A 26,774-nucleotide genomic window follows, 5' to 3' on the forward strand; every position below is an offset into this window, starting at 1 on the left:
TTATAAACTTAGATACTCCATAGTGATATTTAGTTTATAAACTTATATAAAATTACTAAATGCACATTATAGTTTTTCTATAAAACCATATTATAGTTTATATTGTTTTAAACTTTTAATTAGGTTTTATTACATTTTTAATACCCTAATATCTGACAAAAAAACATCTTTAAGTATGTAATGTATATAGTTTTAGTACAAAGTTTTTAATTAACTAGTTAATAGTAATACCCATAGATTATGTAATTGTGTTTTTTTTTTGTACAAAAATTATATAATTATGTTTCTATAGTTGTTTAGTTTATATATGTTTTTATTTTTTTATTAAATTTTTTATACATGAAATTCCTAAAACTCTAAAACTCTAAAAAAATATAAAACATATTACTTCCACCACATTATTCGAACACAAGACTAGTAGAAGAAGGAAAGCCTCATCCATTGGACCATTGAATGGTTATGATTGTTTGTCTAAAATATTATATTTATACTCATATTCTTTAATAAACTAATATTAATAAATTTAATATATTATATATCAAGTTGTTAACCAACCTTAACATATCTCTTTAGTGTTTCATTCTTTCTCAACTTATTTGTGCCGCCTCTTCTCTTCTCTCTCTCTTTCTCATATCTCTGTTGCTCAGTTCTCTCTCTCCCCTCTCTCTGTTGCATCTCTGTCACCTCACCCTTTCTTGTCGCCGATCTCTGTTTTGGGTCACTAGGGGGGAAGCCAGCGGGGGAGGGAGCTGGAAAATGTAGAGAAGTTGCCGGGGGGTTGGGAAGTGCAGAGAACTCGCCGAGGGGAGGGCTGGGAAATGCTAAAAATGGATGGGTTTATCGAAATTTCGCGAAATTTCGCCGAAAGTTTACAAAAACATGGGTGTGGCAGGAAATTTCGTCGAAAAATTAATGAAAATTAATGGATATGTTATAAAATTTTGGGATCTCCAAAAAACGAAAATTTTGCCAAAATTTTCGAAATTTCATTCCTTGACCAGAACAATACAAGCACAAATGGACCGTGAATCGAGTCAAGCTGTGTCTGACTTGGCTTAATTATTTAAAGAATAAATTAGTGTAGAAAGCATAACAAATATTCTAATTACCTCTACTACACTTATTGTTTAAATTTAACAATAAGGTGACATTTGTAAGTATTAAGTCATATAGTTGGATGTGGTTGTTAGCTGGGAGTTTAAACAAACCATTTTCAAGTCCACATAGAGAGAGAGAGAGAGAGAAAGAAAGAGAGAGAGAGAAAGTAGTAGAAGCAAAAAGAAAAAAAAAAAGTCAAACCAACCACACGCACACACTGAGACACACTCGGAGCCACCGCCAATCGAATTGCCACATCATACACCGATAGTTACTATGGCCGAATCTCCGTCCACATTCTCATCGGAATGACAGATTTCGACCACCGAACTAATTACCAAGTCCCAATCTCTCTCTCTCTCTCTCTCTCTCTATGAAAGAATGCTCTGCTTGTAAATGTTTCAGAGACTATGACTGAGTCGTCCTTTTGGTTTCATAACAGCCTTTCGTTTTCTATTTTGATTGTTCGTTTGATTTCGATTTTTGATTTCCAATTTTGCAGATCCATATTTACCTATATTTTAAGCTCAAATATGTAGTTGATTGCATTGAAATCGATTTTTCAATTCGCAGTTTCAATTTTAGTTTGCATTTTCAGTTGCAATCTCAATTGTAATTTCAGTTTTAATTGTAATTTCATTTGCAAATTAAAATTCTCAAATTTGATGTACCAGTTTGAATTTGGAGTCTCAGAATTCTTAAATTCTTCATTATTGTAACAGTTTCAGAAAGGCTTTCTTATTATTTGTATTTTTTTTGTCATTTTGTTGGTGTGCATATCTAATAATTGTCCGAAATATGGTCTGTAAATGAAAAGGAATAAGGGTGGTTGTGGTATATTTAATGTTATTTGTCATTTGAAATTTTTGTAAATTTGGCATGTGGTGTTTTGTTATTATCCGGCGCCTGAATGTTAGGCCTTCTAGAATGTTACCTGAAAGTTAATTTTTGTGGGCTTGAATGTTATAAGTTAAATTTGTGGGCTTGAGTGTTTTTTGTTAATTTTTTAAATTGTCAGTATCTTAAAATTAACGGACTCTTATTTAAACCTGGATACATGCATGATATGATTATTAATAAGGTAGCACGAGTGTGTCATGAAACACAAATTAGCCTAAATGAATCGGAACAAGCTAGAGGTGTCAAACAGGTCAGGCCAGCACAAGCACAACACGATTAAAACATGCACAACACAAGTACGACACAGGCCCAAAGTAAGCACGATTATTTTAACATTATTTTTTCCTTTTTAAAAAACTTTTCAACAACAAAATTCAATTAGTTTACACAAAAAAATATTAATATTTAATTATAAAATGTCATAAAATTAGTTTTCTCACCAAAAGTTGAAAAGAAAAAAAAAAAACTTGTGAGCCGACCTCTTTAAGGCACAACATGAATGGATCGCGAGTTGTAGGCAATGCTAGACCTAAATCTTAGCTATATAAGCTGGCACAAACAAGACGCAAAAGTACGATGAACCCAAGTTAATGAGCTGGACCGAGTCAAAACGGCCCATTTGATGCATTTAGACCAAGCTGGGTCAGCTCATTTAACACCCATAGTTTTGTGTATTTTATATTTATATTCAAAATAACTCATTTTGTTCTTAAAAAAGATAAGCATGCATACACAATAAACAAATAAATAAAATTAGATGTACCACAATTTACATGTGCATGACATCTCTTATTATATATGCGTTTCAATTATATTAGAAATGTGGAGAAAAACTTAGCTGTAACGAGGAATATACCCTTACTCTCACTACTAGTCATTCCACTTATTCTGATAGTAAATAACTAAAGATAAACTCTTACATGCAAGTTTTTCTTTAAAGATGTAATATCCATATAGTACAAAAAATGTGATTATCTAGGGTTATTTTGGTCATGCGAGTCTAAAGCAAGATCACTTCACAGCAATGCACAGTTATCACTCTTTAGCAAATTTCATCAGTAATTTTGATTTTGTGTCATGTAAAGGAAACAGCAAGTAAGAAGTGACATAAAAGTGAAACCCGAAATGGCAGAACTTCGGAAAGGAAAGATGGGTAAGAACCAAGAAGAAATCAACATTTAACTACTGACTGCATGAAGACACCATACAACACTGTTTTTGTAAACATAAAACGAGAACAGACAACAGCAATCCTCATTACAAGAACCAAAAATTTTCCTCATAAGATTTAAGGCCTGTTCTTTTCATGTTAATTCATCTTGCTAATTAGTTCATTGATCTGATCCTCACGATTGCCGGTATCTCCACCTTCCTTGTATACTGTTTTAGACCCTTTCAATCCTACTTCTGGCTTGTTGAGCGCAAAGGGCCATAAGAAACTGGTAACCTCCTTAAAATGTGGACCAATAGTAGCAATTTCATGCACTATATCTTCTATGCATATAATGTCATATTTTCCCAATGCCTGCCATATAAAAAAATGGGTAAAATCAAAAGGTATATTACCAAATTAAACTAAGAAAAGGATCAGGATTAGGAAATTATGCCCAATATTCAGCAAGACATATCAAATACCTGTTCAATAATGTTATTGTCTGTCAGAGGAACTCTCTGCTTGTCTATCTTTAAATAACCTTTCTTGTAAATCAGCTCCTTCACATTCTTCAGGTTAGGATACCTTTGGAAACAGGCAAAATATCATCATAAGTATGAACCATTGGTCCGTAATATATATAGCTACAAAATATACATACTATGATATGAGCAAAAAAAGATTTTTTGATGGATCTTATGAACTTCGATATGCATATTAATCAAAAGGTTAATTTAGTTAGATTTGGGAGAGCCTCATATCCAGAGCTCTGTTAGCCCAAAGGGTCAACCATGGTGAAAGTTGTCTACATACGTCTAGCAAAAACCAATACTATGTATACAAAATCTTTCTGCAGCTAACCATTCGATCATACTAACCTACATTTTTTTCAAATACTACAACAAGAAATTGAAATTCCTGGTCAAAGACATTAAAGATGACAAACTAACAATGTTAAGATAGATAAACTAACAACTTTTATAGAGGAAAAGTGTCAGATTTTTTACTTGATAAATTGAATCGTATAACCATAGAATCTCCCTGCTCAAGATTGTAGAAACAACTGAGATTGTATGTGGACTATTCTCTTTGAAATAAAAATCACTAGACCTCTCTTCAAGCCTCTACTTTAGTTTGAACACCACCTACTTCCCTAACCACTAAGAATTTTATATGGACTAGGAAAATAATGAACTAAGGGGGCCCTACTTCAGAACCAGCCCAACAAAAGATAGGTAACAGCTTATGTTCACATTCAATTAAAATTAACAATATACAATATGAACAGACATGGCCAAAGATAAAGCTGAAGGACAAAACAGGATTCATGCAGGCAAAAGCACATCTAGAAACTCTAGTCAACTTGTAGACAACCCTTGTTCATTAATGTAAAACTAAAAGATTCAGTTCCAGCCCAGGTTAGCTTGCTAATGAACTTTGACAGCCACAACAAACTCGATAAATGCTTTAGACCAAGTTTTGAATATTAAACAGTTCCACAACACACACAATATGAGAATTGAGAAATATGTAGATAAAACATTGAGCGTATAATATATATCTCTTGGAATATATGGGAACACTGAAAACTTTCTTTAAAGTCCACTGAAAACTTTCTTTAAAGTCCACTGAAACCCAACTGAATGTTAAAGAAATCCCATTATCAGCTCCCCTGCTGACCTGCTCACATGTTACTGTACTAGTTTATTTAGAGATAGAACTCTCTTTTACTTTCAGAAGTGCTAAACTTACAGCTTGCTATAAACTTGACGACAACAAGTGAAACAAGAAGAGCACAGATACATCTAAATGATGAATGATCTGAATTTTTTTCTTACTGTACTATCAAAGACAATTAACTGTTGCTCACTTTAGTATGCAAATCATGAACTTATGTGAGAATGCTGCAAGGTCTTGTGATTTCATTTTTGGCCCAAATTTAGAAAAATATAAGGATGTGTGCCCCCTACCCATAAGTAACATACGGCTCCACCCTCTGCAACCTTTCTATTATTGCATCACTTGCTTTCACAAAAACGGCATTGAAGCTTTTCCTCAATCTCAGGCTGTATAAGTTCTTCCTAACAACAGGGTGCATGTCATTTTTCCTGGAAAAATAATAATGAGAGGTCAGAAAATAGAGAGCTCAAGATCGATAAAGAAAAACAAAATCCATCATATTAAATGGGAAACCCACCCCTGTATCTGAATGACCAAAAGAAGCTGCGAGTTAGGTGTCACCAATGCAGGCCTTTTTCTCTTTAACCTGTGTTTCATATGGAGGAAGTCCACCTCCTAATTATAGCAAGAGATAATTTCAATCAAGGACTGCATCAGAATTTAGACAGGCTAGTATGAAGTTTCAGAATACAAAATGAATCTGTGGAAACATCATCATGCTCAAGGATACCTAGCAAGAATACCCCATTCAACATGCTTATGAGCGCCATCTATCTTAAAATGTAAAAAAGCCGTATATTAAACTCCAAGTTCTACACATTTAGCCATTTAAGAAGTGCAATGCTATTAGCACTCCTTGTTAAATATTTTGTAAGTTCTGTACACTCACAATGTGGGGTGCCAGAAACTGATTAGGAGTTCCAGTAGCGCTGGCCTTTAAAAACGGTCTTAAACATTTAAGAATGCATTCTCATTTCCCACATCTAGAGGGAAACTGCTGTGCAAATATCTCAAACCTCAGCATAAGATATGAAACCCAATTACACTAAAATCATAATTTAAACAAATATATCAAAACTTCCCACCACAATTTCTTTGTAATCAAATCGATTTTGAGATCAATCTCCCATCACACAGAAAGGTCTCAAAGTCTAATACTCACAAGCATGAAAGGCAGCATTTCACAACATTTGGGCACTTAAAAATGATTATCCTTAAACTCAACAGGTTAAAAATAATAGTTTCTTTGCACACAACACAGAAAAAGCATGACATTTACCAATGCGAAACATTATTTACAAATATATTACAAAAAACAAAGTAAATGGCTTACCCTGTAACGAAACTCTTTGACAAAGTCCTCAGGTTTCCGAATAAATTCTTGCATATTTTTCTTAGACCGAAACTTCCTCTGCTCCAATTGCTCTTTCCTCCTTAAAGCCAATTCCTCATTACTTTTCCTCTTCTTCAATATTACCTCCGGTACACACGTCAACGGCTGCGCCACCTCTTCCGCCATCATCCACTTCTTCAACCACACATGCCCAAAAAAAAAAAGTCAGAAATATAATCAAAACCTGAACTTTCTATTAGTTTCCCAAGCTTTCTGGGGAAACAAACAGAAACCCAGAGAGTAAAAACACAGACAGAAGAAGAATAAGTGAGTGTAGAGGGAAAAATAGCTACCAGTACCGGCAGCTTCGGGTTGAGTTTTCTTAAGAAGCAGAGTAGCTGCAGAGGGTTTGAGGGGTTTTAGCTGTACCTGTGTTTTTTCGGTGGGAACTATCAAGTATCAACCGACAAACTCATTAGGCTGCGTCGTTTATGCATATGTAGCCTATGTAGGGTCCTGGACTGTACGTCTGTACCACACCAGAACATAGCCCGCGCATGACGTATAACATTTTTTGTTTCACATTGGTTCATTAGTTTCGATTGTTCATTTTTATTTTGTATTTTATAAATTGTTGTAATTTAAAGATATTGTGGCATTTTTATTTATTAATTTGTTAATTTCAACATTCAATTGTTAATAATTTATAAAATACATAATTAAAATTGTAACAATTTATAAAAAAAAAAATCACTATAACACACAATTTAATAAACAAAAATGTTAAAATATCATTAAATTATAACAATTTATAAAATCAAAAATCAAAATCAAAACAAAACAAACTTTAAGGAGGGCGGATCATGACAGCATAAAAAAGACACAAGTTTAAACACAATTTTTAAGCCATTAGATTTAGTCATTTTGAATGGTTGAGATTAAATGTTATTTTTCTTTTTTAGATAAGGATTAAATGTGGTTTTCATTTTAGATAAAATAAAAAAATAAAACCTCCCCATCCACCTCCACGGCTCCACCCAGCCAGCAGCCCCACACCGGCCTCCCCTTTCACTGCCGGTCGATCCAGACGTCGGCGAGATTCCCGAAACCACTATCATCTTTGTCTTTCCCTTTCTTTCTATTTCTCTCCTTAATTGATTTCGACCTCTGAGAAAGGAACATCTGAACTCTCAAACTCAAACTCATCCTCAGAATCCACATCAACCAAATTCAATCTAACTCGACAAAATTCCCTCTCTTTTTTTTTTTGTAGGCAGCAACCAAAACGAGGTTTACAGACACCCAAAAAATCTTCAAAGAGGCAAGTAGAACACTCCAAAGGAGGCTGGGAAAACTCCACAATGCCAAGATCAAGACCATGGCCCAAATGAGCCAATTTATCAGCAGTACAATTCTTCTCTCTAAAGACATGAGAGATCTTACAGTAGCCAGGGGATGGTGATTAGTGGAAACCTGTAGAACAAGGTTGACAGCACAACTAGAATCCATCTCCACAAGCAGCACAAAACTCCCTCTCTGGTTTTCACACAAACAGAATAAACAAGCAGCCCGCTGCTTCCCTTTCACCCCTGCAATTTCATCATATGCTCCTTTTGAAAACCTTAACAAACCCATATTGAACCAGCACCTTCAATTTTTAGCAATCATGGTTGGAGCTCCCAAAGACCCAGTACTATCTCTTCTTGCCACCATCAACAACCACTAGTTTGAGAGGTCGATCTGGGAGGTTGATGAAGGAGTGGAGGTAGCTGAGCCACATGAAAGGCTTCTCAAGAGGGTTGCGCTAGTTGGGGTGGAGAAGCTGAGCGACGGCGACGACGTCATTTGAGGCGGTAATGGGGACGATGATAGTGGCTGAAATCGGTTAAGAGAGAGAGAGGGAGACAAAGAAGAGAAAGAGAGGGAAAGACAAAAAAAGAGAAGAGAGGGAAATTCGATCTCGCCGGCGTCTGGATCAACCGACAGTGAAGGGGGAGGCCGGCGTCATTTTTTTTTTCATCTAAAATGAAAATCACATTTAATCTTTATCTAAAAAAAAAATGACTAAATATTAAAATAGTCTATGAACTTTACAGTGAATTTTAATTTGATCTACTAATTATAAAAAGTGTCAATTTAGTTCACGAACTTTTTAAATTGTACCAAAACAGTATAAACGTTAACTTTCATTGAAAAATTTAACGGAAACTGGTTATGTGCACAGTAAGTGATCAAATTTTTAGAGGCATTTTAGTTTGTTCATCACATTTTCATGTAATCAATTCTGTTAATTTTCGGATGAAAATTAGCGTTTGTACTGCTTTAATATAACTTGAAAAATTCGTAAATTAAATGGACACTTTTTATAATTAGTGGACAAATTGAGAATCAGTGTAATTCCAACCATTGAAAGTGACTATATATAATGGCTTAAAAATTATGTCTTTTTTGTAGTCATGTGCGCAATAAGTGACCACATTCTTAAAGATATTTTAGTTTATTCATCATATTTTTATGTGATTAATTTCGTTAATTTTCGAATGAAAATTAACGTTTGTACTGTTTTGATATAATTTAAAAAATTCGTAAACTAAATTAACACTTTTTATAATTAGTGGACAAATTAAAAATCAATGTAATTCCAACCATTCAAAGTTACAAGATCTAATGGCTTAAAAATTGTGTCTTTTTTATAGTGCCATGAATCCGTCCGGACTATAAGAATGAAAGTAAAACTTGACCTACACCACAATAACTTTTTTTTTTTTTTCTCTTTGTAATATAGGTACAACCAAGGACTGAAATTTCGAAAATTTCGCCGAAATTTTCGTTTTTTAGGGATCCCGAAATTTTATCACATATCCGTTATTTTTCGTAAAAATTTCGCCCAAAATTTCGAAAATGCTCCAAGCACATTTTGGTTAAATTTCGCGTAGAAATCGAAGGGAGGCAGAGACCGGAGGGAGAGAGGGCCGCTGTCGCCGGAGGAAGAGAAGAGATCGAGAAGAAAGAGGTCGCCGTCGCCGGAGGGAGAGGAGATCCGGGGAGGAGGAGATCGGGGAGGGGGAGGGAGAGGGAGGAGAGAAAAGAGAAGAAGATCGGGGAGGGGGAGGGAGAGGGAGGGAGAGAGAGGAGAGAGAAGAGATTAGGGAGAGAGGACGGAGGAGGGAGGGGGGAGGGAGAGAAGTTGGTCTGCGTGAGTGAGGGGGGAGGGAGGTCTGCGTGAGTGAAGGAGGAGAATAGAAAGGTAGCTGCAGTCACGGGTGAAAAGGAAGAAGGAAAGAAAAAAAAGGAAGAAGGAAAGAAAAAAAAGAAAAGGAAAGAAAAGAAAAAAAGAAAAAGAAAAGAAAAGAAAAAAAAAGGAAAGAAAAGAAAAAAAAACACGTTTTATTTGCGTCTATGCGCTCGTTGACCCGAGACTTTTCCAACAAGACTAAAATCAAGACTGAGTCTTTTCTAATTTTTATTGTTTCTCAATGACTTGACAAAATCACTTAAAATTCAAATAATTTACCAAAATTAACTTCGAGGTTCGAAAAACGTTCTGTAAAATCTCGTGAGCTCGTCTCAATAAATTTTATTTTTCTACTACTTCAAATTTATTTATTTCCTTCCAAAATTCCTCAGAAAAATTCTAATATCTCCGAATTAACAAGATAATTATCAATAAATCACTATTTACTTCAAAATAAATTATAAACCAACTTTTTGGGATCTCACAATCTATTTAGATTGTTTTTGTTATTAGATTAAGTGGTTTAGAAAATAACAATACATGTCATTTTCTTATTTGTCCACATATGTTTTAAGGACAATTGGATTCAAAATGATTAAATATCCCTTAAAAAGAGGTCATTTTTATGTAATTAGTAATTAGTGAACTATTTTTATTTAACAGTATTTGCCTCCAGCGCACATTATATTCACCTTATATCATATGAAACCTACCATATAATTTGATTTCTTCAATATTTTTTATCAATGTAGTAGATAATATGTTAAATAAACATATGGTCAAGTTTCATTCAAAATTTCCGTATTTTGATAGCAATTTCCGTCGTTTTTGTCTAATTTTATCGAAATCAAAATTTTAATCGAAATTTCCGCGAAAATTTCCGTCGAAATTTCCATCGAAAATTTCCTCGAAACCGAAATTTTACTCCTTGGGTACAACCGAGTAAACCCTGCGTAGGGCCCCACATTGGTAATACGTTCTGGGCTCGCCAACTGGAGGGCAATTTGGACAGAAGGTACAACAATTAGAAGCACGTTTGTCTGGACGCGTAAGAAGCACACCAAATTGCCGTTGAAAGCAGACCATCTGTCACCGTCTCGAAACAAACCACCCAATTCAAACCTCCTCTCTCAATATTCCATCTCTGAAACGAGAAGAAGAAGAAGACGAAGAAGGTTCGAGAAGGCACAGAGAGAGAGATAACAAGAAGCAATCTTGGAAGATCGACGGCCTCTGTTTGTTCGGTGTTGGTGTAAAATGGAAGTGCCAAGCTCATGGGACGCGCTTCGCAAACAGGTACTGTTTTCCTCTTCGTCGTTGAATTGATTTCTTCTGATTTCTGTTTGGCTTTTGAGGACCTAGCCTGCAATAATTCGATAGAAAATAATTCTGCAACCAGTGCTTTATGAATAATTGGTTTTTTGCTTCAATTTGTCGGTAGTTGGATTAATATTGTTATTATTGGAAATATTTTGAAGGTGTATGAGATCGGCTTGTGTTTTTATCTAATTTCAATTGGAATGTAATTTCTAGTAAGAGAAAATTGATGTAACGAAGAGAAGAAAATTTTAGGACTTGTAGTTGACTCATGCTCAATTGCTCGCAGTTATTAGTTTTATTTCATTGTTGATGGAAAAAAGAAGGATGTGAAATTGTAGCGCGATTTGATTCAGTATTGATTATTTATTAGATTGACACCTTATTTCATTAGTTTCAAAATTCGTAGGAGCGTAACTTGGTGCAAGATGTGAAATTTATCGAAATCCTAACTCATAGTCAGCTCTATAAAAATTCAAAGCTCATATTTATAGGTGTTAGATTAACACCGTATTAACAGAATAAAGAAAATCCATAAACAACACCAACTGACAGCAATTTATAATTGCACGATATGAATGTGGCCATCAGTCAATGATACATAATGCACATTATGAAAATGTTCTGAATGGTATAATCCTCAACCCTAGCATATTTATTATGAACAATATGAAAAAGGTTCCGAATTTGGCAAGCAGAACCTCAGCCTTGGTGCTGGTTTATTACAAGGTTGAACTGGGTTGACTGAATCTATTTACCTAGGGAATGCTTACTATAGGACTTGCCACATCTGAATCAAGATACCATTTGCAAGAATGTTTAAGATTTCATTGATGAAGTTGGCCAAGAAAAAAAAGTAAATTGATGAAAAATTTAAGATTTAATACATGCATCTCTTTGTTTTCCATATGTTTTTTGAACTTCTACCCCCTTGATGGGTTGAACATCTTACTATTGCGAAGATAATTCCTTAGGTGAAGTATGAACTTTCACTTACCAAGATTGGCTTTCTGATTCCAAGTGTCAATTGTTTAGCATGAATCTTGAAGTTGTAATGTTGGTTTTTAAGCTACTGATTTCAGATTCTTTTAAGATAACATACTTCATCAAAACAATTTAATTTTTTTTCACCTCATACAACATAATCACATTGGCTCAACCTAAATGGCAAATATTATTATTGTCCCATAATGTGCATGATCATGCATGTTCTATGCCAATTACTTTCATTTGATGCCTCTTTTATGCACTTCCCTTCATACTAATTCTGTCTCTGGAGTCTGGATAGCTGGGAGTATTTTTTCTTCAAACGAATATTTTATCTATCTATAATTTCAGGCAAGGAAACTCGAAGCCCAGTTGGATGAGCAGATGAATTCTTATCGTAAGTTTGTTTCTGCAAAGGGTTCTGTGAAAATTGATGCTGCAGAGAATGATCTTGAATCTGGGATAGATCGGCTATTAAAGCAACTCCAACAAGTAAATTCACAGATGCAAGCATGGGTATCATCAGGAGGATCAGAAATGGTTTCTCACACCTTGACTAGACATCAAGAAATTCTTCAAGATCTCACTCAGGTATTCTAGCCTCTTAACTATGCTAACAGGTCAACTTGGATGGCAGTTTAATTTTCTTGACCCTTCTGTTGTTTAGGTGTCTCGAAGGTGTTTTGGTTTGCTTCATAAGCAAACATGCATGGATGGCATGTGTTCGATTAGTTCTCAAGCCTTCTTATAGTTCTGTTTGAAGTCAAGACCCCTATTTTTTTAAGAGGAAGAAATTTGTGTTTTGGAACATTATCTTAATCTTTCTTTTCTATATTTGTTTTTTAACCTTTTTCTTTTGACTGCAAGTGGTAAATATTTCTTCTTTAACGCGCTTCCAATGCCAATAAAAAGCAATCCATCTAATGGTATTTAACATCCAGAAAACTGCCAAATAAAATGCGTCCCAGGCCTTTTTTTTTTTTTTGGGGGCAAAAAGTGGGTTAAGGACCTGCAGGGCCTGTGGTTTTAATATTTGTTTTACCGTCCCTTCATATTTTCAGAAAAAATAAATTTCCTTTTCTTAAAGAAAAACAAGATAAAAGAACTTTCATCTTTATAATTCTGAGCTCAATTTGAAGTTAAGTTGTGAGTGTGAACAGAGTTCAATATGGATGACCAATGTCACTTTCCTCATTCTGAGCTCTACTTTAGTTACAGATTTATTATTACTATTGTATTTTCAACAAGATACCTAGGTTTAGCCTCACGCAACAAATACCTAGGTTTAGCCTCACGCAACATGCTGGTGAAGCAACTAACACCTTCAATTTTCTTCAAACTTCTGTATATCTTTGAATTATTTGTGTGCTCTTTTGCTACAAAACCATATTCCCAAGTTTGAACCTAGCAGACACCAACGTTTTGTTAGACATGATTGAAGTGCAGGAGTTCTATCGTCTTCGTTCCAGCCTTAGAGCTAAGCAGGAGCATGCTTCACTTCTTGAGGATTTTAGGGAGTTCGATCGGACAAGGGTAGACCTGGAAGAAGGTGTTGGCTCTGCAGAAAATGCTCTCCTGAAAGAGCATGCTGCTGTTAGCCGAAATACAGGACAGGTATGTAAAATAAAAAGTGAATACTTTTTTTTTCAATACAGATTGGGTTGGGGGGTGATGTGTTTTACTATGGTCCCACTGCCCTTTTCGCTGTGGCATCTGTTGAATAAAGCAGAAGTAGTTATTTTTTAGTAAAGATATATTCCATATTGATTTACTGGAAGAGAAAGGGAAAGATTTAGGTATGCAGCTTTAGTATACCTTCATAAATATTTGGGCCTAGGAAGTGAAAGAGAATTTAAAGGTTCATGGTTGGCACTTGCTCTGAGCTGATGATGGTCAGAGTCAATGGCCAGACGTTTTGGTTCATTTATGTCCCTTAAGTGGCAAATGGCAATCTTAGATATGCAGCTTAATTAGGTGTGCTTTATATTGAATTTTTTAATTCCATTCTGGTGCTGCAGATGGATACTGTGATCTCTCAAGCTCAAGCAACACTGGGTGTACTTGTCCTTCAACGTTCAACTTTTAGTGGTATTAATTCAAAGCTCAGCAATGTTGGCAGCCGCCTTCCAACGGTATAAAACTAGTAATTGTAGTCATTGATTTTTAATTATTTCCTTAGTACTGACACAACATCTTAGAGTCGCATAGGTTGTTTACCAAATGGAATAAATTATTCTTGCTTTATGTATGAACTATGAATAAGAGTTAATATGTATGTAATGGGTTAATTGCAGAAAAGTAAAGCCACTGTTACAAATCTTACTGAATGAATTGAAACCAAAAGTCATTTAATTGCTACCCATTAGAGTTCTTATCCCACCCCCATTTTATAAAAAAAGAGAAAAAAAAAAAAGGGTAATTACAATTTTCTTTTGAAAATTACTTTAGTGGGGTGTCGGCCCTGTTGCAGATCTCCAACCATTGGGAAGGCACTGCATATAGGCAGGTAGTGGCGGAAGCCATGGCCATGGCTGCCACCATTTAAAACTAAAAACAATTAGGGGTGACTAAGGGTATTTTAGGAGTATTGGGTTTAGTGGCTGGTGGGTTGAGGGTTGATTAAAGTTTTTTTATTTTCTTCCAAATTTTTGTGGGGTGGGAAAAAGGGTGAGGGGTGAGTAAGGAGGTGGGTTCCAACAAGGCTATTCTTTATTAAATCCTTTGAGGGTATGCATTGTAGGCTAAGAAAGTGCCTTGTACCAAATTCTACTGTAAAACAAGATTTATTTGAAGGGTAATCCAAAGATAAATAAATGAAAGGAAGGATTTCAATCCCCTGGGATGTGTAAATACTCTGTCAAACTTACTATGTCTGTACTTGTATTCTTCTAAAGAAAAGAAAAGAAAGAAGCCTATGTCTATACTTGTATTGATTGATGTACCATGGCATGTTGTTGCAGGTAAATCAAATCCTCTCTTCCATAAAGCGTAAAAAGTCATTGGATACCATCATTCTTTCTCTTGTCGCATCGGTATGCACATTTCTCATTTTTATTTACTGGTTGACAAAGTGAACGTTTGAGAGGAGCCTGCATTTGTGTGGTGGACTATGTGTAAGTGAGAAAGAGAAACTGTTGCGATATTTTTTTCTTTAACAAACCAGTGCTACTGTAAGTGATTTGCCTCAAATGTTTAGGAGTACAAAAGACGTTTTCAATGGATGCAATCATTTCCACTTTCTTGCATGTTCTTTCATTGAGTTTGAGTGTTGAATTGCTAGTTTCATCAGGATGAAAGAACATGCCAACAGAGTAATATGTAATTGATTTGAATTATATATTAATGCATATTATATATAAAATTTTACGTTCTAGTAAGCCATTCCATGATTATGAAATGAATTAAGTCCTGAATGATCACTAAAGGTGCTGAGTTAGATGAGTGGTGGTATTGTCACTTACAATGTGGACAACACTAGTTGTAGCGGTGAGTATGGCAACAGTGGTGACGGGGCGGCAGTGGTAGCAATGGTGGTTATAAGGGTTATGATGGTGGTCGGGGTGTAGTTTTTTGTGATGGTAGCAACATTGTGCAATGGTGGTGGCGGAAATTATGGTAATGATGGTAGTACAATGATGACCGTGGTGATGGAGGTGGTAGTGGTGTGTAGCAACATTGTAGCAACATGGTAGTGGTTGTGGTCGCAACCAAACCGCTGTACCTTTCTGTGGTATAATTTAAGATTGAGATTTTAACACTAAAATCTTATTTTAAAGTATATCAGAGAATTCCAAAAACTTGGAAGGACTGTAGAATTGTTCTCTATGCACCCAAGTTCGATCTCTTTGCTGGCACCCAAGTCCCAACACCCCTCCCCCCAATCAGAAAAAGGTATTCCAACCATAATCCTTTGATAACACGAGATTTTGAATCCTTTTCTAATCCCAAATCTCACATCAAACTGGCATCCAACCTAATCTTAAAAAAAGAATCAGTTTAAAGGATAGGCCCGCACAGGAGAAAAAAGATGTCATGAATTTACGTGTGGCTTTTTGAAGTGGGGTGAAAGATTCAAGGTTTCATCTTTGAGTAGTTCAATCATTCTGTGTGGGTTGGATAGAGATATCGACTAATAGTAATGGAAAAGTACATGATGACTTTCTCGTCAAACTACATTCAAACACAACACACAGAGACAGAGAAATCTCTCTAAAGATTTGGGTCCATTCGATTGGACAACAAAGCAAGCAAGCAAAACCCAACAAAAGCAAGGATTAGGCAAGCAAATGTACAATTTTAAAGACAAAAGCTATCATAGACAATTGCTCATTTTCTTCAACCATCAAAATTCACAACCCATGTTGTGTTTCATTTTTCATTAGAGTATATGTCAAAATCACACTTTAGAAAATAGGAATGTGATGAGTGATGAATGCTTTATACACTGATAATAATGCATATAGAGACTTAGACAATACATAGGATGATAAAACAGTGAGAGCAGATTAGGAGGAGCTCTTCATATCAGGGGCTTCTCCATCATCTACGCTTCTCCATCATCTACTTGTCGGCCATTCCCTCTAAAGTGGCTATGTCTCATTGGCTCTTAGTTTAGGGTTTATTTCTTCTCCTCTGGGTTTTCTTTTGAACTCGTATCCAAATCCATTTGATTCACCAGAAATAACATACAAACTCACTCATATTATATTGATCTACTTATAATTTTTCACTGAAGTTTTCTCTTCTTCTTTTTTCTAAGATTTTCCAAATTAAATGCCCATGCCGACACATTGAGTTACCCTTTACTTTTCACTTTCCTTTTTCATGAAGGCAAGATAAAAAAAAACAGAAAATAAAGAAACACCCCTTTCCGGAATGAAAGCAAAAGAGTCTGTAAAGATGGTTATCACTTATCTATCAAATGCATGTCCAAGAATTCTTTCTTAAGGAAATGTACTCACTACTCAAAGATCATAAAGGTCAGAACGAGTGAACTACATATATCATTGTTGCTAGTATTCTTTTCTTTTTTTTATGAACATTATTGTTAGTGTTCTGGGTAGTCTATACTCTGTAGTGACTACATTCTAGCAGATTCTTAGGATTATATACAAGGATGAGATATAATTTATGGGGATACAAAAACAAAAAAAAACTTCAGTGTCCCTAAATTTTCTAACTTGGAAGCATACCTAACATTTCTAGTGGCAATTTCAACTACATGTCACTTAGATCAATAGCTAGCTATAAACCTATGTGATCAATGAAGCTATGAGAGAGAGCATTGCATTCATTTTTTCTTTTGAGAACTGGAAAAGGGAGGGGAAGAGAGGAGTTGAGGATATTGTTTTTTCTGTTTGATTTTTTAATGCATAAAATTAGATAGTCCAAATAGCAATACTCATGCATGTTGAAATAGAATTGACTCAAACTAATCATCTAATTAAAATATTTTAAAATCAAGATATATATTATATATATACACATGTATGTGGTTTAGAAGTTAAATGTATAGTTGGCATCAAATGAAAGAAAGCTTTTTTATAACAAATATATTCAAGAATCCTCAAAAAGCAGAGGATTACTTTATATATGTTGGATTTCTAGTCTGTCATAAGTTATATCCATGAGTGTGTGGTGTGTGGCTAGAAAAGGTTAAATCCCTAAAGACAAGAAATGTAAGCAGACAAGAGTGGGAATTAGACAAACATAAGTTACAAAAACATTCAATGGAGGGGTATATGCAAGAAAAAAGAGGTACATGGATGTTCCTCATGAGTTTCAATCAAAATGCTTTATACTACCACCTTCTCTCTCTCTCTCTCTCAATAGTCTTATTCCTTAAGTCTTGCTATATTAAGACCTTTTAACTGTAATACAGTGGCATATATCCTTCTATACATAGGACATAGCATTAATATTTACTAGAGCTTGCATCAAAAACATATTATTCTTCTTAGATATTAAACCTCAATTCTCATTTCTCCACATGAACCCCCAAACATCTGAGCCATCTCCCTCTGAAAATTCAAGCATTATCCCAGTCTTAATGGAAACCCAAAACCCACATAAACAACAACCAGCTGCAGAAGATCAACATGACCCACAACCTCCAAACCCTGCAGATCTTGTCTTGGATCTAAGCCTCTCCAACAAAGAATCTGATCATGGGTCAAACCCAGAACTCAATCTCATCCACTGCTTTGATTCAAATACATCAGGTTCTTCAGAGACTAGTGATCCTAAAGGTAACTATAGTGATGTTGAGCCTCGGGTTTTCTCTTGCAATTATTGCCAAAGAAAATTTTACAGTTCACAAGCACTTGGAGGGCACCAAAATGCTCACAAGAGAGAGAGAACACTTGCCAAAAAAGGACAGACTTTTAAGAGTACTGGTTTTGCTGCAGTCTCATCAGATGCCTTTAGACAGCTCCCAAGTTTACTTTCATCATCATCATCATCACACAGATTTTCTAGCATGGCTTCTCTCCCTTTGCATGGCTCCTTCAATAGGTCACTTGGCATCCGGGCACATTCCACCATTCACAAGCCTTCTTCTTATTCCCACCAATCAACAACAATTGCTTCTTCCACAAGTCATCATCTCTATGGACACAACAATAATGGGTGGCTGCAGAGACAGCCTGCAATTGGCCGCCTTGCACCACTAATTTACAATCATGTGCAGCCTGTCGCCAGAGGAGGAGGAGGTTCTTCGTCCTCGAGTGGTGGAGTCGGAATGTTCCAGAACACCGTTCGGAAGTTTTCTCCGGTAGCAACCGAAGGAATTAATGGAGGATCATGGTGGAATGGTGTTGCCCTTTTAAAGACTAAGCAAGATGAGTTGCAGAAGCTTGATTTGTCCCTCAAGCTCTAATCAAGCACTTTCCCTTTTCTTTTTTCTTTTTTTCCTTTTTTTCTTTTCGTTTATAAGTTTAAATCCATCCCTTTGATTTCCATGTATGAGTTGCAACTTTTGTACATTCATTTCGGGTATAGTTGTTGACATTTGATCATGATCAGAGAAGTTGTTTTGAAATTCTTGGCTTGGATATGACCAAATCTTGTAGGTCAGGTTGGAAACTTTGTAGTGTTGTGTGGTGATGTACCAAATTCAATGATCACTCTTTGGATTCCCTAAATGTTGATGTACTTAATTTGGGAAATTAATACTCTCTTAGTCTTCATTTATTGATTAAAAGCCACCAAATCATCTTTAAATTAGGCGGCAATTTCTCAATGTTTTAGCCGTTAAAAATTAAATTTCTCAATCTTTGATGCAGTAAAGGATCTGCATGCGTTAGAATGAATTCTCCTAATTCAATTCTTGAAAATGCTACTAATCTCAACTTTTTTTCCCCAACTATGTGACAACTGACAAGTGTTATGAACACTACAGTATTGCATAAAAAACAATAATGTTATAGAATCTAATGTGAGAATGACGACAATAAAAGAACAAAAAATGAGAATACCACATGAGTTGAGAAAAAAGTTGGTTTTGACCTTTCAAATTTAAGGAAGCATTATCTGCACTCCTCGAAATCCTCTGTAAAGATGTGAAAAGAGTACAAATAACACTGTTCATAATTGTTTATAGTTAAATAGAATTTATTTGTAATTTTTTAGAGTAAATTGAGTGGTGTGTGTATATATGTGTTTATCTCTTTTATTACATAATAAGAAAGATAAAAGATAAAAGATAATAAATGTATTTATCTGTTACATAAAAATTTTATTCTTGTAGATGACATATGTGATAGTGTACCACCAAGGTGTGTGTTAATCTTGAACTCTTAAAAGAGAGTCATATCTATCTTAACCTTTTGTACACATCGTCCACAAAACGTGCAAAGATTTGGATTCTTGTGATTGTCATTTCCTGCATTTAATTGACATGGACGAGGGTATATAAATTGGATGGTCGTGATCCTCTAAATGACACCATTGTTGGCCCACCTGCAGTTGAAGTAATAGACCATCTCTACTGGGATCAAAGAGGTTGGTGTAGGCTTGTAGCAAGCCATGTGAAAGCCACATAATGACTCTGAGCTATGCTACCCCATCAATTTCTCCTCATTTTAAATTATGGGTAAATCTTGATTGCCTTGATTTCTTAGCTACAAAATCTCTCACATAAGGCCCCACTAAAAATGGTGGGTCCATATCCAACTGATGTTTACTATATAATCTTAGTCATAATACAACAAGATTATCCTAAAATTAAGACATAAAGTAACTGAAGTTTTGTCACTGTTACAGTTAACCATCATTGAAATCTCAGATTAACAAGGGGGTTTTGATAAGAAGACAGGATGTCACATTAGTCTTGAAAATGAAATGCATAGTTTTGGGGTTTCTGACACTTGCTGTGAATCAGTTGGGCTGTCCATTTTTTTGTGTTACACTGCCTCATTCTTTTACCATTTCACCATTAAAATAATCAAGCTTTCATTTTGCCTCTAGATTAAGAAACACTTGAAATACACAAGTCAGAAAGGGATGCATGTGAGGTGAATGTGGAGCTATCATGTTGATGAGATTAGGTGAAAATTAAACTAAGATCAGGCCTTTCTCTATTAGGATCTTTATCTTCATAATAATTAAAGAAGAGTTAACATCTGAATATTGCTTTGGACTTGCTTAGTGGGGGTTTAAGTTTGTCCCATTCAATAAACAGAGAGAAGGGTTAATAGAATCCATCACCGATCTCAAATTAATTGAATCTTAAGTTGATAACATTATAGCATAAGCAAAAATGCTGATGCACATGTGCTCCTCCTATCCCTATCTTGAAATGACTGAGAGTTCACCTAATTTGAGAATATTGTGCTTTCTGTGCATGCAAAGGTATGGACTGTGGACAAAATTTCTAAATGGCCGGCGTGTATGTAATGAGATCTACAATGAATAAACTTTCTGTATGTAAAATTTATCATTGAGAATTTATTCAGTATGTGTATTGGTTTATATAGTTGTATGCTACTTCAACTTGTTGCAACTCCCCTCTCACAAAAGCCAGAGAGGGTGTGGAGGGGAGGGAGAGTTTTCTATTGAATTATGTTTTAATTTTGTAAAGAGAAACAGGAATTATAAAGCTTTTAAAAACAGAGGGGGATGCTAATCAAATTTAGGAGTACAAATAGTAACACAAAGCATAAACCCAATAAATACATTACATGTCACATTTGCCATAGGCCCTACAAACAGAAATAGTTAGCACTATGATTTCGATTAAGAAATGTTAACATTCTAGCCTTTATGTTTAAGAATCATCTGTTCTCTGTTCTCCTTCAAAATAGTAGATCTTGAAACTAATTAATTATGATTGATGAGCTATGGGTTAAGATTACTCTATAATAGAACAAGGATCATAATATTATCAAGCAATAGTTAGTGAATTAAAGATCTGTGAAATCATAAGTTATGTGACCAAGTTCAAGAGAATCACCTCTTATTTCACTCTCTACATGGTAATTAATGAAGAAAAACATCAGCATCTGACAGCCTTTCAAATTTAAAAAGAACAACAAAATCATGTAATTACTCTTTCTCTACAGTCAAACACACTAGTTCAAACTTTTCTAGAAACCAGATAGTCTCCGTGTAAAACGACCCAAATAAAGACAAAGTTGAGCATTCAAGGCTGGATCAAGTCAATGTTTCATTTATGTCCAACTCTAGTTTGAAAATCAAACTTCTGAAATAAAGTACAAAATTAAGATCAACATAAATTGGCAAGAAATAAGAGAAGCAAAATCTACATATGAGGCATATAGCAAGTCAAATATGATATCTAAGTGGACGACAATACTTCAATACATTAGTTCAAATTTGAAGAACCAATTATGTGAACAAATATCCATTGAATACAGTTAGCTGCTTAACCTGTGGTGACCGTGCCTGGAAGTGTCATATTCAGTGCCACCGTCATTCTGGTTGAGGACAAAGGGGCTTCCACTGGTGAACTGGAATCATAGTCTAGGCTAAAATTAGGAGCTAGAGGTGACAAAAGTATGATATAGACCAGCCAAGATACCAAAATAACATGACATCAGGTTTGAACTCATGTATATTCCTCAAAACTAAAGAGGATAAGACTTCCATCTTATCCATGGTTTGACCAATATACACCATTAACATGGATGTCTAGCAATGATAGTACGTTGTAGTGGAATGTGAAGTTCACTGGCCTAGATAATACTATAGAGCACCTTTCTAGAAAGCTAAGACCACTAGTTGAAGACAGCAACATATAAAGACCTTGTTATTTTCAGCTTCATTGCAATTTGGTTTACTTAGCAAACAAACATCACTCTATGGACTTGAGTTGCCTATCTAAATCCCCAGGAAAGAGTATATATGGTTCTAACTATACAACAAAGGGAATAGATGCAGAAATTCTATTTATCTTTGTTAAGAAAACTGGTAAAAGTAGATGCAGACATTCTATGGGTTTGGAATCTGTACACAACTTGAGCAGGCAGCATGGTCCAAGGAGCATATCCATCTACACACCACCAAAAGTAGTCCTAACCTGATTACGACCTACATCTAAGTTCAATAATTGATTCTTTTTTCTTTTCTTTTTCATGTAGAAGAAACAAATCTCTAACCAAAAACCAATGTCTAAAATAAATGAACAAAACATGACAAAAGCCAGAGTATAGGATTGAATCCCGAACTAAATACAAAGACAAAACCAGCAAACATAGAACAAAACATGAGAGAAAATCCAACTTTTTTCACTTGATTTAAAGAATTTCCTGAAAGCCAACAAGGGAAGCTCCCTACAAGATCAGAGAAAACAGCAAAATCTGTCCTTAATTCAAAATATCTGCCTTCTCTATAGCATCTTAATCACCACATGATCAATTATACCGTGAAATGGTAAAACCAGCATAAGTCATCTAGCGTACGCATAAATTATAACCCATCAATCTCCATGCATAACCAGCAGCAAATATTTTGTCATAATGCTGTGAGCAGCTGTCTAGCTGAGGCAAAATTTTAAAATAGCAGAAATCAAAGTTTACTGCCACAGGATATAAAACTCTTCTGCAAAGTCCCAGAATGAAAATCTATTACTTGGGTTGGGCAGATGTACCCAAAACATGGTAGGACAAATAAAAAAACACGGTGAAGAAACTCACTCTAGAGACCCATAAGTAAAGCATTAATGATCTTTCGATTCTAGAACCTATGTAGATGGCATATGCCACCACTAAAGAGCAACAACTTTGATTTCTCTTCTACTCCTTTGGGTTGCCTAAGTGCATCAACTTGCCTGAGAAGTTCAAGATTAATAGCTACATACTTACAAATATCACGGATGGGAAGTTCAAAACAACAAAGAGAGATTGCAAATACTTTTTTAATACATTAGAGGAAGCTTTAAGTACATAATCCTACCAGTTTCTTCTCCTCAATTAAACACAAGTGGACAAGATCACATGCAAGCCAATATGGCAACCAGGTTGAATTTTCAATACCCAACACTAATATAACCTAAGAATCAAGTTCATCCAAAATGTTGCAGAATCAATCACTCTATCTTCTTTTCAATAAATGATTTCACAGTTCCCATCCACCTAATGAACTCTGTTTTATCTTTGTTCTTCATGTAATCGTGCAAGAAAATAGCAAGATCATCGTTTATACCCCTTGCTTCTAAGAACTCATAAAGCGAGTCTTGCAACTCATCATCAAGTTCCCTGCACCAACCACAAAAAAAAAAAAAAAAAAAAAATCAAGAATAACATTTAGAAACTGGAAATGCAGAAGCAACATTATTAGACCGAGTTAAAAAAAAAAACAAAAAACAAAAACAAAAACAAAAGCAACAACAACAACAACAACAACAAAATATACACACGTACAAACACAAAAGGCAGGCAAAAAAAGAGTTCTATGAAATCCAGGTGAATCAAAAAGAATCTCGAACTTGAATTCTTAGAAAATATAATATCATCATACTTGAATTCAGGACCAGCATAAGCTTGAGCGGCCATGTTATCAGGTTTTCGTATGAAAAGCTTCTTGATGTCTATACTATCTGGCCAAACCGAGCACATAATCTCCAACACATTTCCACCTTCCTCCTTGGAGATATTGACAATCATAGTAATGTGAAGCGGCACATCTTCTCCAAGGCGACCAACACCACCAGATTTTGGTGTAGGAACAGATCCATCAAACATGGTGGCTTCGATCTTTATGTCTTCATTCTCTCCAAATTTTCTCTTCAAGCTTATCCACTGCTCGCCAGACCGGTCATCAACTGTAAATGAATTAAATGTTGTAACTGGCTGAAATAAGGAATAAGGAATTCATAATTAAAACCCACAAAGCAATTGACTTCCTATTTTCTTCTAAGGAAAACTTTCCTGAAGATTAAGATGAAATTAAGTATTTAGAGTAACCTAACTCCCAAACTAACTGTAAACCATAACATTAGTGATTTTCGCATTAAAGTGCAGTCCTTGGAAAGGATGTTTAGAGACAGGTTTAATCCTATGTTTGATGGCTGAGAAAACTCAACAAAGAACAACATCTTGAATACAACAAATTATCTGCCCTGGAAGACTGCAACTCATAACCAGGCCAAAAAGCTATGTCAAGCTCACGATATGGAAGGTGTTTGCTGGTTTTCTGCTTGGTCTTAATTAATGAAAAACTTCTTATAATATTGCATAAGCTTTTACCAGAACAATAATTGAATGGAGTCTGATGCACGTTTCAGGATCTGGAGACCTTGACGAAAGAAAAAGATACAGATTTTCCATAGTATTTATAGTTTTGAACAATATTTCATTCGTTTTTCAAGTAACAAAACATCCCCAAGGCGAAGAAATGCTTTTAAATTTTCCAGGTTGACAGAAATCATCAAATGTCACATAAAAAAAAATTGTCCCAGAACACAATTCTCGAGACAAGTCATAAAGTTCACTCACAATTCCAAGTTATTTTCTTTTCCCTCAGATCAGCAACCAAACAAAGCCGAATGACTAATGTTCATTTTTACCTCATATCAAACAAACAAAAATTAAAAGAACAAAAAAACCAAAAGACAGAGGGAGAGGATTAAGTGGGTACCTGATTAGGGGGAGAGCGATCGAGTTCATATTGGATCTCACTGCGCAGGAGTCTGAGAATGTTGCCTTCGAAGGCCGATTTGCGCATTTCAGAAATGTAAGTTCTTACGCTTTGTTGTGGTAGGAGCTTAGGGTTTAAGAGGGAGACTTGTTTTTCTTGTGCAAAATGCAAAGTGGGTGTTTGTTGAATTGGGATTCTGGAAGAAGAAGAAGAAGGAAAAAGAATGGATTTTCTCAAGGGTCGGATTAGGCGAGCCATGGAGTAGGGAAATAGTTTGCGTCTTTGAGATTTTAAGGGTTTAAGACCCTTTTGGCAGAAAGGGGATTGGGAAAGGGCCAAGTTAAAAACTTAAAACCCTTATGAAACAGACCAAAAAAAAAAAAAAACCCCTTGTCAAAATTCTAGTAAGGTGACTACTGACTACTGACTACTGACTACTGACTAATATGGTGTTCTAAGAAAAATTTGGAGGAAAACAAATGGGTGAGTTTAATTTATTTTATATTTTTTACATTGAGGGTGAGATGAGCAATTTGAGGTGGTAATACGGCTAAACCCTAATATCCTATATTATATCTTAAATAATATAGAATATAAATTATAAAGTATATAGGGTTTAGTGTATAGATTATAAAATATAAAGAATATATTAATTTCATTTAATCATTATACTAATTTTATTTAATAGTATTTGCCTTCAGCGCGCATTATATTTATCTTATATCACATGAAACTTACTATATAATTTGGTTTATTCAATATTTTTTATCAATGTAGTAGATAATATGTTAAATAAACATATAATAAAGGTTTCATTCAAAATTTCCGTATTTTAATAGTAATTTCCGTCGTTTCCGTCTAATTTCTGTTGAAATTTAAAAATCTTCGAAATTTCCGTCGAAATTTCTATCGAAATTTCCATCAAAATTTCCTCGAAACCCGAAATTTTATTCCTTGGTAATACCGTAATAGCATATTAGCATCATTCTTCATAATTTTGATAAAGTAAGATTATATAATTTATATTTTTGTTTAGAGTAAATTACAATTTAATAGCTCAATTTTACATGTTGTTTCAACTTAATACCCCAACTTTGAAAACTTGCAAAAAAGTACCTCCTTTAATTTTTTTGTCAAATAAACCGTTATCTGCTGACGTGGTAGGGGTATTTTCGTCTTTTTCTCCAAATTTAAAAAATAATAATATTTAAAAAATTTTTGAATAATTTTTTTTAAATAATTAAATAAAAAATTTTCATAAAAAAAACATTTCCCAGCCATGCCCATCCACCCCTCCCTTCCCCGCCCCCCACCCAACCCCTCCCCTCCCCTTCTCACCCCACCCCACCCCTCGTCCCTTACCAGCCCCCCACTCCCCCCACCCATCCCCTCCCTCCTCCTTCCCGTCCCCAGCCATCCTCCCCCTCTCTCTGCCCTGACCCACCCTCTCCCCCACCCCAGTCCCATCGTACCCCCTCCCACAGCCCTTAACCTCGTCGCACCCCCCCAACCCACCAGCCCCAGCGCCATTGCACCCCCCAACCCCAGCCCCCGTCGTACCCCCCAGCTTACCAGCCTGTGATGGCTGCACTCACCAAGGCTTTGTCAAATACCCAAGAGTCACCAAAGATGTGGACCCACTTGAGTTCTGCTTCAATGCCACAACATTTGATGAGTCTTCGGTGCCACCATTAAAATTTCACATGGCTGTGGGAGGGGATGCGACAGGACTGGGGGTAGGGGAGAGGGTGGGTCGAGGCAGGGAGAGGGAGAGGATGGCTGGTGGCTGGCTGGGTGGGGGCGGGGAGAAGGAGGAGGGAGGGGATGGGTGGGGAGAGTGAGGGGCTGGTAAGGGACGAGGGGTGGGGGGCGGGGAAGGGAGGGGGGGATGGGCATGTCTGGGAAAGGTTTTTTTTTTTTGTTTTATGAAATTTTTTTATTTAATTATTTTTTTAAAAAATTTTATTCAAAATTTT

At 35.5% G+C, this 26,774-nt stretch overlaps 4 protein-coding genes across 5 annotated transcripts; 2 read left to right on the forward strand and 2 right to left on the reverse strand.

The window, feature by feature from the left end:
- Positions 1 to 3,078: 3,078 nt before the first annotated feature.
- Positions 3,079 to 6,714, reverse strand: LOC147286946 (large ribosomal subunit protein uL30z-like). 2 transcript variants are annotated; one of them, XM_086239967.1, is made up of 6 exons: positions 6,524 to 6,714; positions 6,165 to 6,359; positions 5,349 to 5,446; positions 5,122 to 5,259; positions 3,634 to 3,736; positions 3,079 to 3,523 (listed from the first exon to the last, which is right to left on the reverse strand). In XM_086239967.1, the coding sequence occupies exons 2-6, from the start codon at positions 6,351 to 6,353 to the stop codon at positions 3,308 to 3,310; spliced, it is 744 nt and encodes a 247-aa protein (XP_086096093.1). In that variant the 5' UTR covers positions 6,354 to 6,359; positions 6,524 to 6,714; the 3' UTR covers positions 3,079 to 3,307. The 2 variants fall into 2 exon arrangements, with proteins under 2 accessions (XP_086096093.1, XP_086096092.1); XM_086239966.1 differs by having other exon boundaries at positions 6,518 to 6,712.
- A 3,779-nt stretch (positions 6,715 to 10,493) lies between these two features.
- Positions 10,494 to 15,070, forward strand: GOS11 (golgi snare 11). The gene is made up of 5 exons (XM_086240561.1): positions 10,494 to 10,695; positions 12,055 to 12,294; positions 13,150 to 13,317; positions 13,722 to 13,835; positions 14,664 to 15,070. Exons 1-5 carry the CDS (start codon positions 10,657 to 10,659, stop codon positions 14,775 to 14,777), a joined length of 675 nt encoding a protein of 224 aa, XP_086096687.1. The 5' UTR covers positions 10,494 to 10,656; the 3' UTR covers positions 14,778 to 15,070.
- Positions 15,071 to 17,559: 2,489 nt separating this feature from the next.
- On the forward strand, positions 17,560 to 18,822 carry ZFP1 (zinc-finger protein 1). Its single transcript, XM_086242216.1, has one exon. It carries the CDS (start codon positions 17,693 to 17,695, stop codon positions 18,578 to 18,580), a length of 888 nt encoding a protein of 295 aa, XP_086098342.1. The 5' UTR covers positions 17,560 to 17,692; the 3' UTR covers positions 18,581 to 18,822.
- A 3,957-nt stretch (positions 18,823 to 22,779) lies between these two features.
- LOC147286949 (uncharacterized protein At2g39795, mitochondrial-like) lies at positions 22,780 to 25,091 on the reverse strand. Its single transcript, XM_086242263.1, has 3 exons — positions 24,799 to 25,091; positions 23,680 to 24,011; positions 22,780 to 23,417 (listed from the first exon to the last, which is right to left on the reverse strand). Exons 1-3 carry the CDS (start codon positions 25,054 to 25,056, stop codon positions 23,249 to 23,251), a joined length of 759 nt encoding a protein of 252 aa, XP_086098389.1. The 5' UTR covers positions 25,057 to 25,091; the 3' UTR covers positions 22,780 to 23,248.
- Between the last annotated feature and the right edge of the window lie 1,683 nt (positions 25,092 to 26,774).

This window comes from Dryas octopetala, chromosome 4 (assembly GCF_963921425.1).
Source record: "Dryas octopetala chromosome 4, drDryOcto1.1, whole genome shotgun sequence".
In the NCBI taxonomy this organism is placed as follows: domain Eukaryota; kingdom Viridiplantae; phylum Streptophyta; class Magnoliopsida; order Rosales; family Rosaceae; genus Dryas; species Dryas octopetala.